Source organism: Cydia splendana, chromosome 6, assembly GCF_910591565.1.
Source record: "Cydia splendana chromosome 6, ilCydSple1.2, whole genome shotgun sequence".
Classification (NCBI taxonomy): Eukaryota; Metazoa; Arthropoda; class Insecta; order Lepidoptera; family Tortricidae; genus Cydia; species Cydia splendana.
The window spans coordinates 11236690-11252152 of record NC_085965.1 but is presented as its reverse complement, the minus strand read 5'-3'; the positions used below and the strand labels follow the sequence as shown (position 1 = coordinate 11252152).

Sequence of the window (15463 nt, the reverse complement as noted above, 5' to 3'; positions counted from 1 at the left end):
ATTTATCGATTTTGCTCGCTCAGTACAAATTGCGGATCGTTCGAGCGACAAATCCGACTTCTCATCTCTCAGAATACAATAACATACTTCAACGAAAATGTGTTAGTGTGCGTGTTGTGACACTTGTCACTCGTCCGTACACAAAAAGAGATCGAGGTTTGCAAGATTTGTCTTTGACGTGTGTCATTTTCTATGTATTTGTGTCGTCATTACAGATTGGATTTTGTATGTAAGTGTGTGAGAAGTGCGACTGTGTGCACCTTTCCCCCCGCGAAAAATGGCAGAAAGATTTGTACGGTGAGGTATCGCTTGGGCCTAGAGATGGGTAACTACCCGGGTAAATACCCGACAGCGGGTATTTACCCGGTAAATACCCGATATTTACCTACCCGCGGGTAAATACGCGGGTATTTTCGGTTTTCTTCTAAATTTGATGTGTTTAATGGTATGTGAGTATAAATAAGATTAATTTAAGTATTTTTTTATAATGTTACATAAAATGTATGTTCAAACTAATTACAAAAAGGTTGCTATGAGGTGAAGTTCGATTTTAACATATCAGTCCAATTATAAAAATCGTGTAAAATCAATCCCTGGCTTCCGGAAATGTTTTAAAATGCTTTTAATATACATTAGAAAGATGAAAATAAAGAATACCTATGAATGATAATAAAAAAAATTGTGCAGTATCCCAACTTGTGAAGCTTATAAGTCAAACACAGTTAGTTTTAGGACAAAAATGTATATAACCTTTTTTGTAGAAAATTATGTCTACTTTAGTTTGTACATACAACACATTTCGATATTAATGACAGATTCCAAGAAATATGAAAAAGTTCACTTTTGCCCCCCTCCCCCCAACCACACCCCCCGCCGACCGAAGTTGGAATCAACGTATAAGTACGATAAATTACTCAAGTCTAAAAAAATACTCTTATGACGGCCTTTTTTTAATCTTTATCAAAATTGTACTAATAAAAATTCCTTAGTTACAACTGCAACTGCAACTAAACCATTACATTTTAAATGACACACAATAATTACAGCCATTAACTCGGTTTATATCTCCACTTTAACACAAATCGACATGTGCAACAAGAAATGAATCTACCCGTCCATTTGGGTAGATACGGGTAAATACCGGGTAGATGGGTATTTACCGGGTATTTACCTGGGTGGGTAAATTGGGTAAATACCCGCGACCCATCTCTACTTGGGCCCCTCCCTTCCGATGTGTCGGAAGCCGGTGTTGCTCGAAGCCCAGATCTGTCACCTGCGGAAGGATGCCCATAAGGCTGGAGCTACATTCTCACGCTGAATGGCTATGCCTATTCTTTGGCCTAGGAATGAGCCAGCCCTAGGGTCACCCGTGGTTTCAAATAGTCTTTTTTTTAGTCCCTGAAAAAGATTCTGAGCGTCTCAAATACATTTATGATTTTATTATTGAGTGCCATTTTCTCACGTAGGTAATGGCAGTACGAATTGGCAGCGACATCGGGTATTGTCAGCTGTTCCAGTGACTGATTTATACTAGTCATTTGTCAACCCGGCATGACGAAGGTAGTTTTTTAAAGTCAACAAAACTGACAGGTAGCTCTAATCGTAAAAAAACAGCTAAGTGCGAGTCGATCTCGCGCACGCGCACCGAGAATACCTACTCTATGTTTCAGGGATTCGAAGTAGGATATAAAATTTCAAAAAGAAACAGTTTGTATGATTTCAATCACTATTTTATTATTTACAAAAATGGTAATAAAAAGCTGAAGCTGTAAGGAAATACATATGATGCATCATATACCTACCGGAACCCAGGGTTTAAAATATGACAAATTATCGATTATTTTAGAGGACCTCAAATTGCAAAAATTAATTCGAATAGATTCTATCAGATTTCCTTAACAGCTAGAGTAGCTAAGAAAAAATCTGGTTTAAGACAGTTTTAAATGTTGTTTTTATATATTTTAAAATTGACATATTTTTTTCTAAAGACACTCCGCTTTCCGTAATAAGTAAAATAGATTGTTAATATTATGGCATGGTATAATAATATACTCCGCCTGGTACTCCATTCCCGTCTTTTCTAGGTCACCTAACTGACACGGGCCTACGTCATCATGCGACAGCGCTATATGATAATATGCGATAGCGCTATATATAGCGGCCATGTTGTTGTGACGTAGGCCCGTGTCACTCTGGGAATGGAAGACCATGTTTTATTAGACTATGTATTATGGTAACTATTTCACGCTTCAGTCACATCGGAGCTTGCAGGCAGATATCGGTGGTAAGTTAAACTTACGATAAAGGTAGGGTAAACTATTCAATGATTGGCCCTTTAAATTACAGTCATAGGCCGCTAACTTTGTAACGGAATGTGCTTTGTAACGGAAGTCATCTTTAGTTTGCTGCCTTAACATAAGCCAATCAAAATAAAAAAAATGGAGGGTAACTGGTAAGGGCTATAAGTGTTAGTATAGATTACCCTACATGAAATTGGGCATGGATATTTACATCAATTAGATACATACTTTAAAATATTAATAATACTATAAAAAAAATAAGTTTTTTTATATAACTTTAAAATGTAAGTAAGTTGCACTACATTTATTCCAATTTAATGGATTATGAATGGCACAAAATTCTCTGCCCATCTTCACTGTCTGCGCTTTTAAGTACCTACACAATATTTAATTACACAAACGGGTCTACCGCGATATAATTTCATTGTTTTTCCGTGACCACAGCAGGTGCAACTCAGCTGAAACATCGGAATTTAAGGTAAAAACAATGAAATTATATCGCGGTAGATGTTTGTGTAATTAAATATGTGTACAAAACGCGAGAGTTTAAAGTGTTATACCGATACAATGATTTGTATTTTTACAAAATATCGTAGGTACGAGTAGTTACTTCATTATTTCTTATTGGCTAAAGTATGATGAAAGCGAAAACATATAATAAGATATAAATAAGATAGACTAGGTGCTACTGGTGGATTAAGGTTAACTTCGTTTACCTTACATACCATCACGTGATATCCTTCCAAACCCTACATCCCTACAAGATGAATTTATCTCAACATTTAAAAAGTAAGTAATTATAAAAACTAAGGATATTATTACAAAACATATAAACCAATATATTATGAAAAATGTGAACGTCGATTATTATAAGAAAGTACCTAATAGAATAAAGAAATGACACTGGATAACTTACTTCTAAGACTTATCGACTACTAATAAAGTTAATGAATACAGTATGTAACTAAAGAAATGGTGATATAAAAGGCATGTGTTTAAATTCGATGTTGTAGGTATAATGATATAAGGTAACATTGATAATTGTGACAATAAATACTGATTTTCATCAATCATTCATCAAACCTATTTAAATTTAAGATGATCAGTTGATCAATTTTCGTTTTTCGATATGATTCGATATAAATAAATGGTATAGCGGTATAGGTATATCTACATGTAATTAACATTTTACTGTCAATCGCGCCACTGATGTAGGTACTCTGCCATACAAAAACACACTTAAGTTAAAAAATGCCATATTTTACATATGTCTCAACATATTCCGAAACAAATCAAATCAGGAATAAGTCTAATCAGATCTTGTCAAACGAATGAAATCCTTAATAGGCCATTGAAATCGTTCCAAGTAAGTAGTCCTTACCTGCTTATTTGTTGGGTTTGTATGTCGGATAAACTAGCCTATTTATTTGTTACGTTCCTCCTTGCATTAAATAAGGGTCGGTCTTGCATCATATGAAACATAATAGTGGCAAAATGCTTTTGTCAAATAAAAGTTTTTGACCTTGAAAGTCATTGTGAAATTCTTGTAAAACCATGATTTTATTTGGATCTTTATTGGATTTTGAGTATCTTCTATTAGCACTCACTCACGAATCCAAAAAATATACATTGACCCGGAGGGCTTTCACAGAGAGCATTTTGTTTTAAAAATATTTTCTATAATAATGTTAATACTTAATAGTAATACCCAGCGAGGAAAACGGGACTACTTTTGTATGGAGAATCGGTTGTCCACTATCGTCCATATAAAAAAAATCAAGCGAGCCGTATTTAATCCAAGGTGAAATGTAGCATTTCAATGGCCTGCTACCTATGTCAAAAAGCCTCTTTGTGAAAAAATTAACTAGGTACTGGTGAACTCTTTGTCCAATAAAATAATCATGGTAACCGTTTCTTTTTAGGGTTCCGTACCTCAAAAGGTAAAAACGGAATCCTCATAGGATCACTCGTGCGTCTGTCTGTCACAGCCTATTTTCTCGGAAACTACTGGACCAATTAAGTTGAAATTTGGTACACATATGTAAATTAGTAACCCAAAGATGGACATGTTTTTTTTATAATTTTAAAATACATAGGTTCGAAGTTATTTAAGAAAATTTTGAAAAAAGTACACAAAAACCTATTAGAAATGTGCAGTCAAGCGTGAGTCGGACTTATGTACGGAACGCTAGAAACGCGAGTCCGACACGCACTTGGCCGGTTTTTTTTTATAATATGACAGGTAGACAAATTAATATCAGTAATATTATTCTTAAATTCTTCCACCTGGTTTATGATTTAGATTTTCATGGTCACTCTTGTACTAAGCCCTAAAAAAGGTTATGTCATTCATCGCTTTGTTACCTATCTAAAATACTTTGGATTGAGCTCTTTCTCTTTCCAATATTTTCATTTGTTTTGACTTTTGACTTCCTTGTTTTGCTGCAATACATTAATTAAATTAAACGCAAAATTGTTAATTTTGGTGTAGATTTGTTGTTTTCTTTGCGCCTATATCTTACAGCAAAGCAAATCATGATACCGCTGATGTAGTTAAACATTCGTCTCTTGCTATGTATATAGGCTCGAAATATACCAAAAGGTACTTTATGTTGCCAATGAGTATCCTGCTGTGTGCAGTAACGAAATAATTTAGTAGGTATTTAGTTGGCATAGTTATTAGTGTAGCGTGGCGTTCAAGTTTCTGTGACGGCGAGCGGAGCGGCGCAGGACGTGCGGCTGCAACGCGGGGAATCCCCCTTCCACTATGCGAACGATACGTATGTGTATCTGAAATAAAAGGAATGCAGGTAAAACTAGGAGTCTCCTTTACCGGGCATTTACCTAAATGGGGGTTTTCAGAAAAAATGGTACCATTTACTTTTTTTCGAAAAACCATCAACTTTTGGCTTATTTAGACTCAGAATCACGAGTACTATTGAATAATAGTACAAAGACAAAGAAAAAAAGTGTCCCCAGTTTTTCATACAAATTTTGGGAGTCAGTTTTGTAACGGTCCATACAAATTGTATGTGAAAATGCGTTACAAAACTGACATTTTATTTGGAACACATTTTTTTTCTTTTTAAATCGTCCTCGATAGTCCTCGTGATTCTGAGTAGAAATAACCCAAAAGTAGATGGATTTTCAAAAAAAAGTAAATGGTACACTTTTAAGTGAAAATGCCCAAATGAAGTAGTTGTGTCATTCTAAGACAAAAATAAAGTTATTACTTAGATAACAATAACTCGCGACAACACCGAACGTTGTGTTAGTGAAGCATACTAAATACCAACTACCTACTTCAATGTCCTTTCTCATGAGTCGTCGAGTTGCATCAGATAACTTATTCAACCTACTGGACCATTTCCTAAAATGTTACATTCTGTTTTAGTTAGTGTGGTTGTAGAAATTATTCTAAAATAACATACAAATTACTTGTCTCATTGATAAAGAATAAAGATAATATTAGCTTATTTGTTATTCATAAATGATAGTTACCTACGCCTTGACTTGTTATTATAACTTTGACCAGTGACCAAATAAATGAGTTCGGTTTAATATGCATTAGATTGAACAAATAATAACTAAATACATATTGATATGAGACAATTGCACACAAATCGACCTAAACCCACAGTAAACTAAATAAAGCTAATGATGTTAAGTTCAATTTACTGTAATTACTGATGTACATATATTTCACTGATGTGTTTCTACATTGATACTTGTAAGCCCCCATTCCCACGGGCGCTTTTACAACGCGCGTTTGAATGACACAAATGAATACATGTGTATTTATTCACACGACAGCGGTGGCGCTTTTTATCAAGCGTTGTTGGATTTTCGACTTTAAGCCTTGGTCGTTAAATCGTAATTAGAGTGCGGACAGATTTAAGCGCTTTTATAACGCGCGTTGAAAAAGCTCCCGTGCCAATGGGGACTAACTGACGGTAATGAACAAAAAGAAAATTATACTAAGGGCCACCCCACACTAGCGTCTTTCAAGCGTCGGCGTCTAGTCAACTCTATAGCTACTGACGTAACGTTGGCGCAACTGCACAGCGACGCCATTTTCCATAGCGCTGACTAGATACTGACGCGTGTGATAGATAGTGTGGACTGGCCCTTAAGCGCTCATTAGATCTATACGGTCGCCGGGCCGCGAATTTACAAAGCCTATACTGATAAGGTTCAGATGCGAACTGAACTGTATTAGCTTTTATTTGGACAAAACTTGACAAAACCCTAATCCATTATACAGAATATGTAGTACAGAAATTTACTGAAATCGTATAGACTTTATTGACTAATTTAATATGGATATTGTTGCTACAAATGCTAGTTTGTTGCGATCTAACACTTGAATAATATTTTAGTAATGACTCTGATTGTATTGTATTAATTAACGTTCGTGCTAATTACTTAACAATACCTAATTTTTTTTTTTACTTAAGAACTTAGAACATATCAGTTGTTCTTATTAGGACATATTTAGTGTGAAATCGCAATACAATCATAAGTCGACTGAATCGAAGTATGTAGATGATTTATTTAAGGACCAAGATTGACTATTACGGTGTTCTGCTTTTTCTCCGAAGTTTTATTGTCCGAATTTCACTTGCCAACCAACTTTTCGCAGATGACTTACTTTGGCAACCAACATTTGCCAAATTTTCATCATGACAACGTTTTACTTGAGAGAATTATTGTTAAGTAGATTATTTTTATGTGTACAACGTTTGGAATATGTACATTTCTTTGGTCAAATTATTCAGTTGGCTATTTATTAATACGATATATAACGTCTAGTAAGATACATTTCACAGAGTTCACAGAGTCAAGATAGGTGCGACGACGAGCGAAGCGAGGAGGAGCGTGTTAGGTGAACAGCGACCAAACAGCGAACCGACTTTTTTTTACATCGAATGACCGACTTTTCCGGCAACAGTTCATTTTCTCGGGGATCGCAGTTCTAACCTAACCTAACCCACTTTTCTGGTAACAGTTCGTTTTCTTGGGAGTCGCAGTTCTTACCTAACCTAACTCGCTTTTCCAAAAACATTTCGTTTTCTTGGAAGTGGCAGCTTTCTTACAAATACATAAGTCAAAATGACAGAAAAAGACAAACGATTATTAGCTAATTGAGGATTGAAGCGCGTTTATGAATAAGGGGGTAAGAACTTACATTGTTCACGGTAAACAAATATGACGGCGAGACTCCGCTCGACTAGGTATTGTGAGAGCATTCATGTTTAAATATATCGCGACAATAGCTAATCCATTTGAGTAAATGAGTATTATTAAAATTTTGATATCACATTCAAACGTGACTGACCTTACTAAACTCGACTAGGTTTTGTCGTGAATAATATTTGAAAATATGTATGCAAAAAGCTAATCCATTTCAGTGACTACTTTTTACCGAAACGGTATAGATATTGTTAAGTAATATTATGCATAAACAAAAGCTCACCTATTAGAATCTGAGTCGTGACTGAAATAGTATAGCTTTTGTAAATTTGCCGCCGGGCCGGCCGCTAGAGCCGATGGTTTCCCGATGGCTGGGTTGAGTTTTCCGTTTCACATATCAGAACATTGTTAAGAGGAAAGGAGAAGACCGCTTCTCTTTACAGGTTAAATAAGAGAATATTAAGAATAGCGGTTGGTACCTCGTGTTTGTTGACTTGTCTCTTGAAGTACTTGTGGAAGCGCGTGGAGAGGGCCCACACGGCCCCGTTGTCGCGCTCCGCCCATCGCACTTCCGCGCAGAATTGCAGCTTCTCCGGGTCTTGGGCGAGCACTCTGGAATTGTTTTTGACTTATTATTTAAATAATCTCAACAAGAACCTTTAATAGATATCACTGTGAAATCTTAGTATAATATACTTGGAAGTAGCGCTATATAAGATGAAGAATGGAATTAATTACGTTCATTGATTGACTTACCGCAAGCACAATATCTTCAATATAATTATTCAAGTCTGATCAGTGATCATGAAATAGTACTAAAATCTTAATAATGGTAATAAAACCGGTTTACCATAGTCGTGCATTCTAATGACTTAAGTAGGTACAGGGCTCGCAGTATGAAGGCAATAGGTAGGTTACACAGAACACCGCCTCTAGAAACCTAATATTGGCCATTTTGTTCCCGACGCAAATCACCAAACTGTGAGGTGCGGGAGGGGTGCTCACGGCGTTGTGATTGGTCGTTTTAAACATGGCGCGCTGACACGTGTAAATGTAGGGATGGGACATGTTCATTACAGGTAGTGGGTACTGCTACCAGTGACATCGAAATTTATTGTGGTAAAATTGTTACCAATTTAGTATACTTAGAGAAACTTACTTAATAATTATATGTCGACGCTCAGGTGATGTAATTGGTAAATTGAAAATAATGGGCGCTTACATGACATACTTACGATTTATCAAAAACACTTGTAAGCGACGTGGGTAATAAAGATGTCTGTTCAAGAGGCTATGGGAGCGTATTAGAGGCGTCAGGGGTTTTTGTAACGTCTGAATGTGTTCTCGGAAATTGCTCTGTTTGATAATTAATTAGCTTATGGTTTTTGTGGACTAGAGTAAGTGGGATCGCCAGGCTGCAGGCTGGCGTCACTCTGGGATTGAATCTCAATCTGGTCGGACAGTAGCAATAGAGACTGCATTACGCCTCGCGTACTTGTACTCGCGTTAAATATCTACGCCCTACGGATGTAGCGCCTAGTGCATCTAGCCATTCCTGAATACCTAAACCTACATTAAGCTCCGACATCAGATCGTGGGATCGTAACGCGAAAGTACTGCGGGGTTTGTACCTAAAGAAAATTCTATGCATTGTGTATGTTGTGATTTGTGATATCGTGGAATTATGAACTGAAGAGTGAATATTTCAATTTGTGCATAAACGTAAGGTGCAAAGTTAATATGCGGTGAAACTGGTGCTTTCCTGTAAATCCTGTTTGGAGTGTCCTGGACATCAAATCGGGTCAGTTCGTTCCATTATGATTTATGATTGTTACGTTGATGATTTATCATTCACGTCGTTAATTTGCCAGCATGAGGTTGATCCTTAAAAGTGGATTAATTGTTCCGTTTTAAGTATATAAGCGGAGATGTTATTCATGAGTATTTATTATGAAATTGAATCGAGTACTTTATCTCTAATTAAAAACGTTGTGGCATTTGTCTGACGGTGATATAGTATGTAGCCTGTTTAGAGAATTTGTAATTATTTTCCGAGACTATTTAAGTCGATGTTTTATGTTGATTAATAGAAAGAAGATACGAGTGAACTTAGAATTAAATTTGAAATCATTTACGATAGAGATTTAAGATAACGATTGAAGAGTAATAATCTTCATTAGCTATTTCCCTGTCTGAAGTTTGCCTGGAGGAGATCGCTGTTTGGCGATGAGTCCGCCTGTTGTTACGTACCTACCGGTTTCTATTTGTCCCCGATCCTGTACCATTTTTTGTAGTGAACGATGAAGCCTTTTTTATTGTTTTTATTATAAACTCGTAGTTGGGTTAACACTATCGAGATTCCTGATTACCGACTAATATTTCTAGACTAGACATTTTGAATGCGGTATTTAAAAGAGAGTATTTTCAAATTACGAAATTGTTGCTTTTTATAGCCTGTTGTGGAATCCGTTTTTATATGCCCACTTTAAAAACTAAAAGAAACATTAAAGTTAGTTTCTCGTTTAATCCGTTAATTCATAATGCAATGCTTAATTTTAAGCGAGTAATACGTAGTTACTACGCTGTAAAGAGACATTTCGTAGCAAACTAAAGAATGATTTAGTTGTTGTTTAAATTAACGGATATTGGTTGAACATTGTTTTTAAAGGAACTAGAGCTTACCTAGTTTAATTTTGATTTGAATGTTTCGACTGAACAATTGATTGTCGACCCATCCATCATTTTTATGGGCATTATATCTTGCATAGTTATTGCATTTTAATAGTTGAATTGAGATCGATAAAAATAGTTTTGTCAATTTTTTTACTATCTGACTGGTATTTTGGTTTTGATAAACTCGAATAATACGTTAAATTAGAAAGAATGCAAAGATCAATGAGCATGATGCACGAGTAATAAGGTCTTGCAATGTCAATGTACGGGTTGAAGTTATTCGATTAGTAACCTTTTGTAAGGTAATTGTTTTTATGGCGACTAGAGAGTTTATAAATAATAATCTGCTACTTAGTCACCTGGTTTCCAATTAAAGATGTAAGTACCTAAATTGAGATTGAAGCCTTCAATCTGATTATGTTGGTCTAGGTATATCTTACAACACATTACTTATCGACGTATAGTCAAAGTACTAGAACCGATAAATTACGAGACGTAAGATGTACGCCCATTTCTGTGAAGAATACAAGTCTTATTATCAATTAAAATAGAGTCTAAAGTATTTTGGCGATGAATCAGTGAAATACAACGTTGAACTTTGTAGCGATGCTATAATGGGTATGGGTACCTACCTGCTGATTTTTTGTTTATGGCTGTGTTGTACAAGTGTTCTTTGTATAAGTGTTATACAAAGGAGAGATTTGGGTTGAGTTTTTTTGTTTGGTCATAAATATGACGACACTTGACGTTGTTGATAACGTTGTTTGGCAATAAAAAAATATTGCAGATACGCTTTGGGAGAGACGGCAAAAACATGAACAAAAAAAATCGTTAGTTTCAGATCATTAATCAATAACGTTGTTAGTATAAAAATATCAAAAACATTTTTCGTAATAGGTTTATTACTCATTTAATCAATACCTAACTATTAAAAAAAAACTTTGTGAATTTTAACAACGAATGAAATGCCGTGATATTTCTTTATTTAGGTTCTAAAAACTTCTAAATCAGCACTTTCCAATAATATGAATAGCTGTTAATTTTTTTGAGAGAATGAACCTTTTGCGTTTTCTGGTTACATTTTTAATGGTACGGAAATAAAGTTTTCGAGACATTGAAAATGCTAATCTAAAGTTAATATTACAGGTTCGATTCCTGGTTTGAGCTGCTAGTAAATGCTCTGTATTTTTTTTGCTGAGACCAAGTAACAAAGAATAGTCAGTTATAGCCGTTGTCGACGCATAAGATTCTTTGAATAACTTGGATGGCTGAATGTTGGAACTGAAATTCAGTTGGTTTATGTGACTTCAATGCAAAGTTATTTTAGAAAGTGACAACTAAGAGTAATTTGAGTATTGATGACTTTAGTGACTTATGTAGGTGCATCACTTTGTGTTTAGCTTGTCGGTCGATCGTAGGTCACATACCCGAATCAGATATATTCTCACGCATATTTAGTGAAAATGTGTTTGGTAAAGGAGGCTGCGCGGCGACCACAGGTGATGATACATAGTGTTAGGGATGATGATGACACCCGTGGTGGTGTTGATGCCTTGTGTGGCATGGTTTGAGTTCCTGTGTGGAACCGTTGGAGTGATCGGTGTATCACTTTGGAAGTGGCCTGAGTGCTGCTGTGGTCAGTGGACCATATGTGTTGTGATGTGACAATGTGAGTCACGCGTGTTGTGGCCGGTGTGCTACAGGTATTAAGACTGTTGAGAGTTGATATGTGATAGTTGAGACATGACATCTTTGTGACTTGTGATGGACGTGGTCGGTGTACCACACGTATTGTGACGTGACAAGGTGTGTCACATATGTTGTGGCCGTGGTGCCACAGGTATTGAAACGGTTGAGACATGACAGCTTTGTGACGAACGTGGTCGGTGGACCATGTGGTTACGGCAGGCGTGCCGTGTGACAATTACTATGAGAGACAGTGACATTTAGCGCAAGCCTTATCGCCTGTAGACTTGCAGTGGTGGTGCCCGGATGTGGTGCGGGCCAGAGTGCTTTGAGATTTGAGATTTGAGAAGTCACATAAATGTTGTAACAACGAGGTGTTGTTTTGATCAATGTAATTTAAATGATATTGATGATGTTCTTATAAGAGAATATAGGTACTCAAACTATTCTTTGTTGCTTGTATTTGTAAAAGAGTTCATTCGATTCGAGCATTTTATTGATTATTTATGTTTGTACTCTTAACGATATTCGTGGCAGAATAACCTTCGTTAGTTAGGTCGTTAGTTCGTCGAAAGTTAGGTCGGATCTGTAGCGATATTAATTGCCTAATGGATCTTAGTGATCTGTAGTGATATTAGTGGCAGAATAGCCGAACGGTAAAGTTGAATTAAAATTTGCTGAGTTGTCATAATGACTAATTAAATGTCTTATTGCACACGAGGACGTGTGACAGTCAGGATCGCCGTGTCGACGCTCAGGTGATGTAATTGGTAAATTGAAAATAATGGGCGCTTACATGACATACTTACGATTTATCAAAAACACTTGTAAGCGACGTGGGTAATAAAGATGTCTGTTCAAGAGGCTATGGGAGCGTATTAGAGGCGTCAGGGGTTTTTGTAACGTCTGAATGTGTTCTCGGAAATTGCTCTGTTTGATAATTAATTAGCTTATGGTTTTTGTGGACTAGAGTAAGTGGGATCGCCAGGCTGCAGGCTGGCGTCACTCTGGGATTGAATCTCAATCTGGTCGGACAGTAGCAATAGAGACTGCATTACGCCTCGCGTACTTGTACTCGCGTTAAATATCTACGCCCTACGGATGTAGCGCCTAGTGCATCTAGCCATTCCTGAATACCTAAACCTACATTAAGCTCCGACATATACTTATTGATTAATTTAATATTTCATTAAGTAATTTAACAATGTACCTGAAATTTTTACTTAACATATTAGGGCATTTCTGTTTTAAGTACCAAGAACTTGAATTTTAAAGTTTAGAATTTTTATATTATTTCCACTCAGAATCGCAATCTCTTTCGATACGAGAAAAAAGTGTCGCCAAAATCTCATACAATTATTTTCTTTTGTCCGTTTTATTAAGGTCATAGAAGGTTGTATTGAAAACATATTCAAATGGACCAATAACATATGCCTATTACAAATCAACTCCGAGTTCTCTCGCACTTCTTTGAAGTTCATCATCAGGTCCATCTCGTGACATGAGACCTAACTGCTCACCTAGAGGATTCTAAAAAAACCCATACAACATATGTCTATCACAAACCAACACCGAGTTCCCTCACACTTCTTTGAAGTTCATCATCAGGTCCAAAATCAGGTCTAAAATGGTACAATACGGTATGACGAAGCACGAAGTTTCCGCAACTGAAAAACCATCATCGTCACATCACTAGTCGAAAGGGAAAGGGATAGCGCATTGCATTTTCAAGTTGACGAAAAGGGACGGACATACTTCGCCTCTGCTTACTGACCAGTATAAAATGAACCCCGCAGACAAGAAACATTATTCAATGAAATAATGAATTTCGCTTTCCTGTGGGATGTTATTCCATCTGTTTTGTAAGTAGAAGTCTTAGATGACTTGCCACACCATTTTACGCTGCAATATCCCATGATTTCCCAATGAATTCAATAGTTTACGATTTATTTTCTTAGACTCGTACACACTGCTAACAGGTCGTAACCTTGGGCGCAACTGATCGGAGCGGCGCGCGAACAATCTTATATTTGACCTATACACCATACGGGCGGTGACCGCGAGCCGTCCTATAAGCTCGGTCTATAGGGGTTGGTCTGTGGTAGGTTATAAATTCGCGGTTAATAGTGTTCTACTTGAGATATTGGCTTCAATGTTAATTAATTGTGTTAAGGTAAGGTACCTAACCATTTTTGCAAGTAACCCTGGTTCTCAAAATACCCTTATTCTCATTTTATCTAGCTTCAAGTTGGTGTACTAATAATTCGGCAAAGTATGAGAATTCGGGTAACACGGAAAATTCTGTTTCTGTCATTTGACATTTTCGGAATATAAGTAGCTAGGTAGTGTTTATAAAACAAGGGGTACCTATAGAAATCCTACCTATAGAAATATGTACTAACCTATGCGAGTTGCTGATAGGATTCCAAGCAGCGATGGCCGTCTCGACAATGGGGCTGAAGATGATCGTGTCGTCGCGAGGGTCGACGGCGATGCCGAGCCCTTGCGAGGACTTTCGGCCCACGAGGTTGACGGGCAAGTCAGTGCCCTCGGCGGGGGGGCCTGCCGCCAGAACTGCGGTCGACACGCTGAATAGTCTGGAACGTAACAGTTCAAAATTTAATATTGGCAAATATAATTAGGTAGGTATACAATTCTCTTTGGCTTAATGGTTTACCCTTTTAACTAGTATAAAAGTATGTTATTTCGAAAACGTGCATGAATTTCTGTAGTTTGTGCGTGTGTTTTGTGTGTTATTTTGTACGGGCTGGTTGTTTTGTAGGGTAGGCTGGCAGTGTTATGTAGTTTCTATTTATCCCAATCCGCGATGCTCAAAGTGATCTGTGATGCTATTTTCCATAGATAGGATACTGTACGAGATTGAAACCAGACTGACGGCAGCCAATGGTTGGTAATGAGAGTATAAACATCGTGCCCTTGAATGTGTCTTCGTTGAAGTCAAGCTCGACGTCTTGTTCAGGGGCCTTACCATGATGTCCTTATTGCGATTGTGTTTAGGCCCCAGGTCAGGGTATATGGAGGCAAGTGTCACTAAGTCTTAGCCCAGAGCAAAAATGCATATTCACCTGTCAGTGGCCAACGGCTGATAATAGAGCAGACCCTGAGCCGGCGAGTGCGCCAGGCCGACAATGCCGTCCATCAACGTAAACCGTTCCCCGTTGATGTCGTACTCTCCCATGTCCGGGTCGGGGTACATGGAGGCGTGGGTCACGCGCCATGCGTTGTCTCGGTGCCCGTCGTACACGATAATACCTAGAAATAGGAATAATAAGTATAAGAGCCTGGCACAAAACAGAAATTAGGTATTATCGCGATAGGCGTTGGATAGATACTATATAAGCTGAATAAATCTCGCTTTACAAATACTCAGTTGGGTATAATATACCTAGTCCTTACGCATACATACAGCATAATGAATTTGGATTATTTAATATTAAAAGATACCTAAAATAATTGGTTAAGTCCTTCTTAGGCATACAGTATTATCAACTTCGCTAACTTAATAGAAATGAATACCTAGCACCGAATATATTAGATTTCACCTCACGGGACAATGTCGTTCATTGTGAGTGAGCGACATATTTATTGGC

The 15463-nt window shown here is 37.1% G+C and overlaps 1 protein-coding gene across 1 annotated transcript in view; it reads right to left on the bottom strand.

The window, feature by feature from the left end:
- Nucleotides 1-4927: 4927 nt before the first annotated feature.
- Nucleotides 4928-15463, bottom strand: part of LOC134791434 (protein yellow) — a 59663-nt gene continuing 49127 nt past the window's right edge. Inside the window, exons 5-8 of the mRNA XM_063762455.1 lie at nucleotides 14939-15125; nucleotides 14255-14449; nucleotides 7973-8105; nucleotides 4928-5090 (exon numbers count right to left, since the gene is read on the bottom strand). Coding sequence (XP_063618525.1) covers nucleotides 4980-5090; nucleotides 7973-8105; nucleotides 14255-14449; nucleotides 14939-15125 — 626 coding nt within the window. The 3' untranslated portion in view covers nucleotides 4928-4979. The remainder of the gene's footprint in view (nucleotides 5091-7972; nucleotides 8106-14254; nucleotides 14450-14938; nucleotides 15126-15463) is intronic.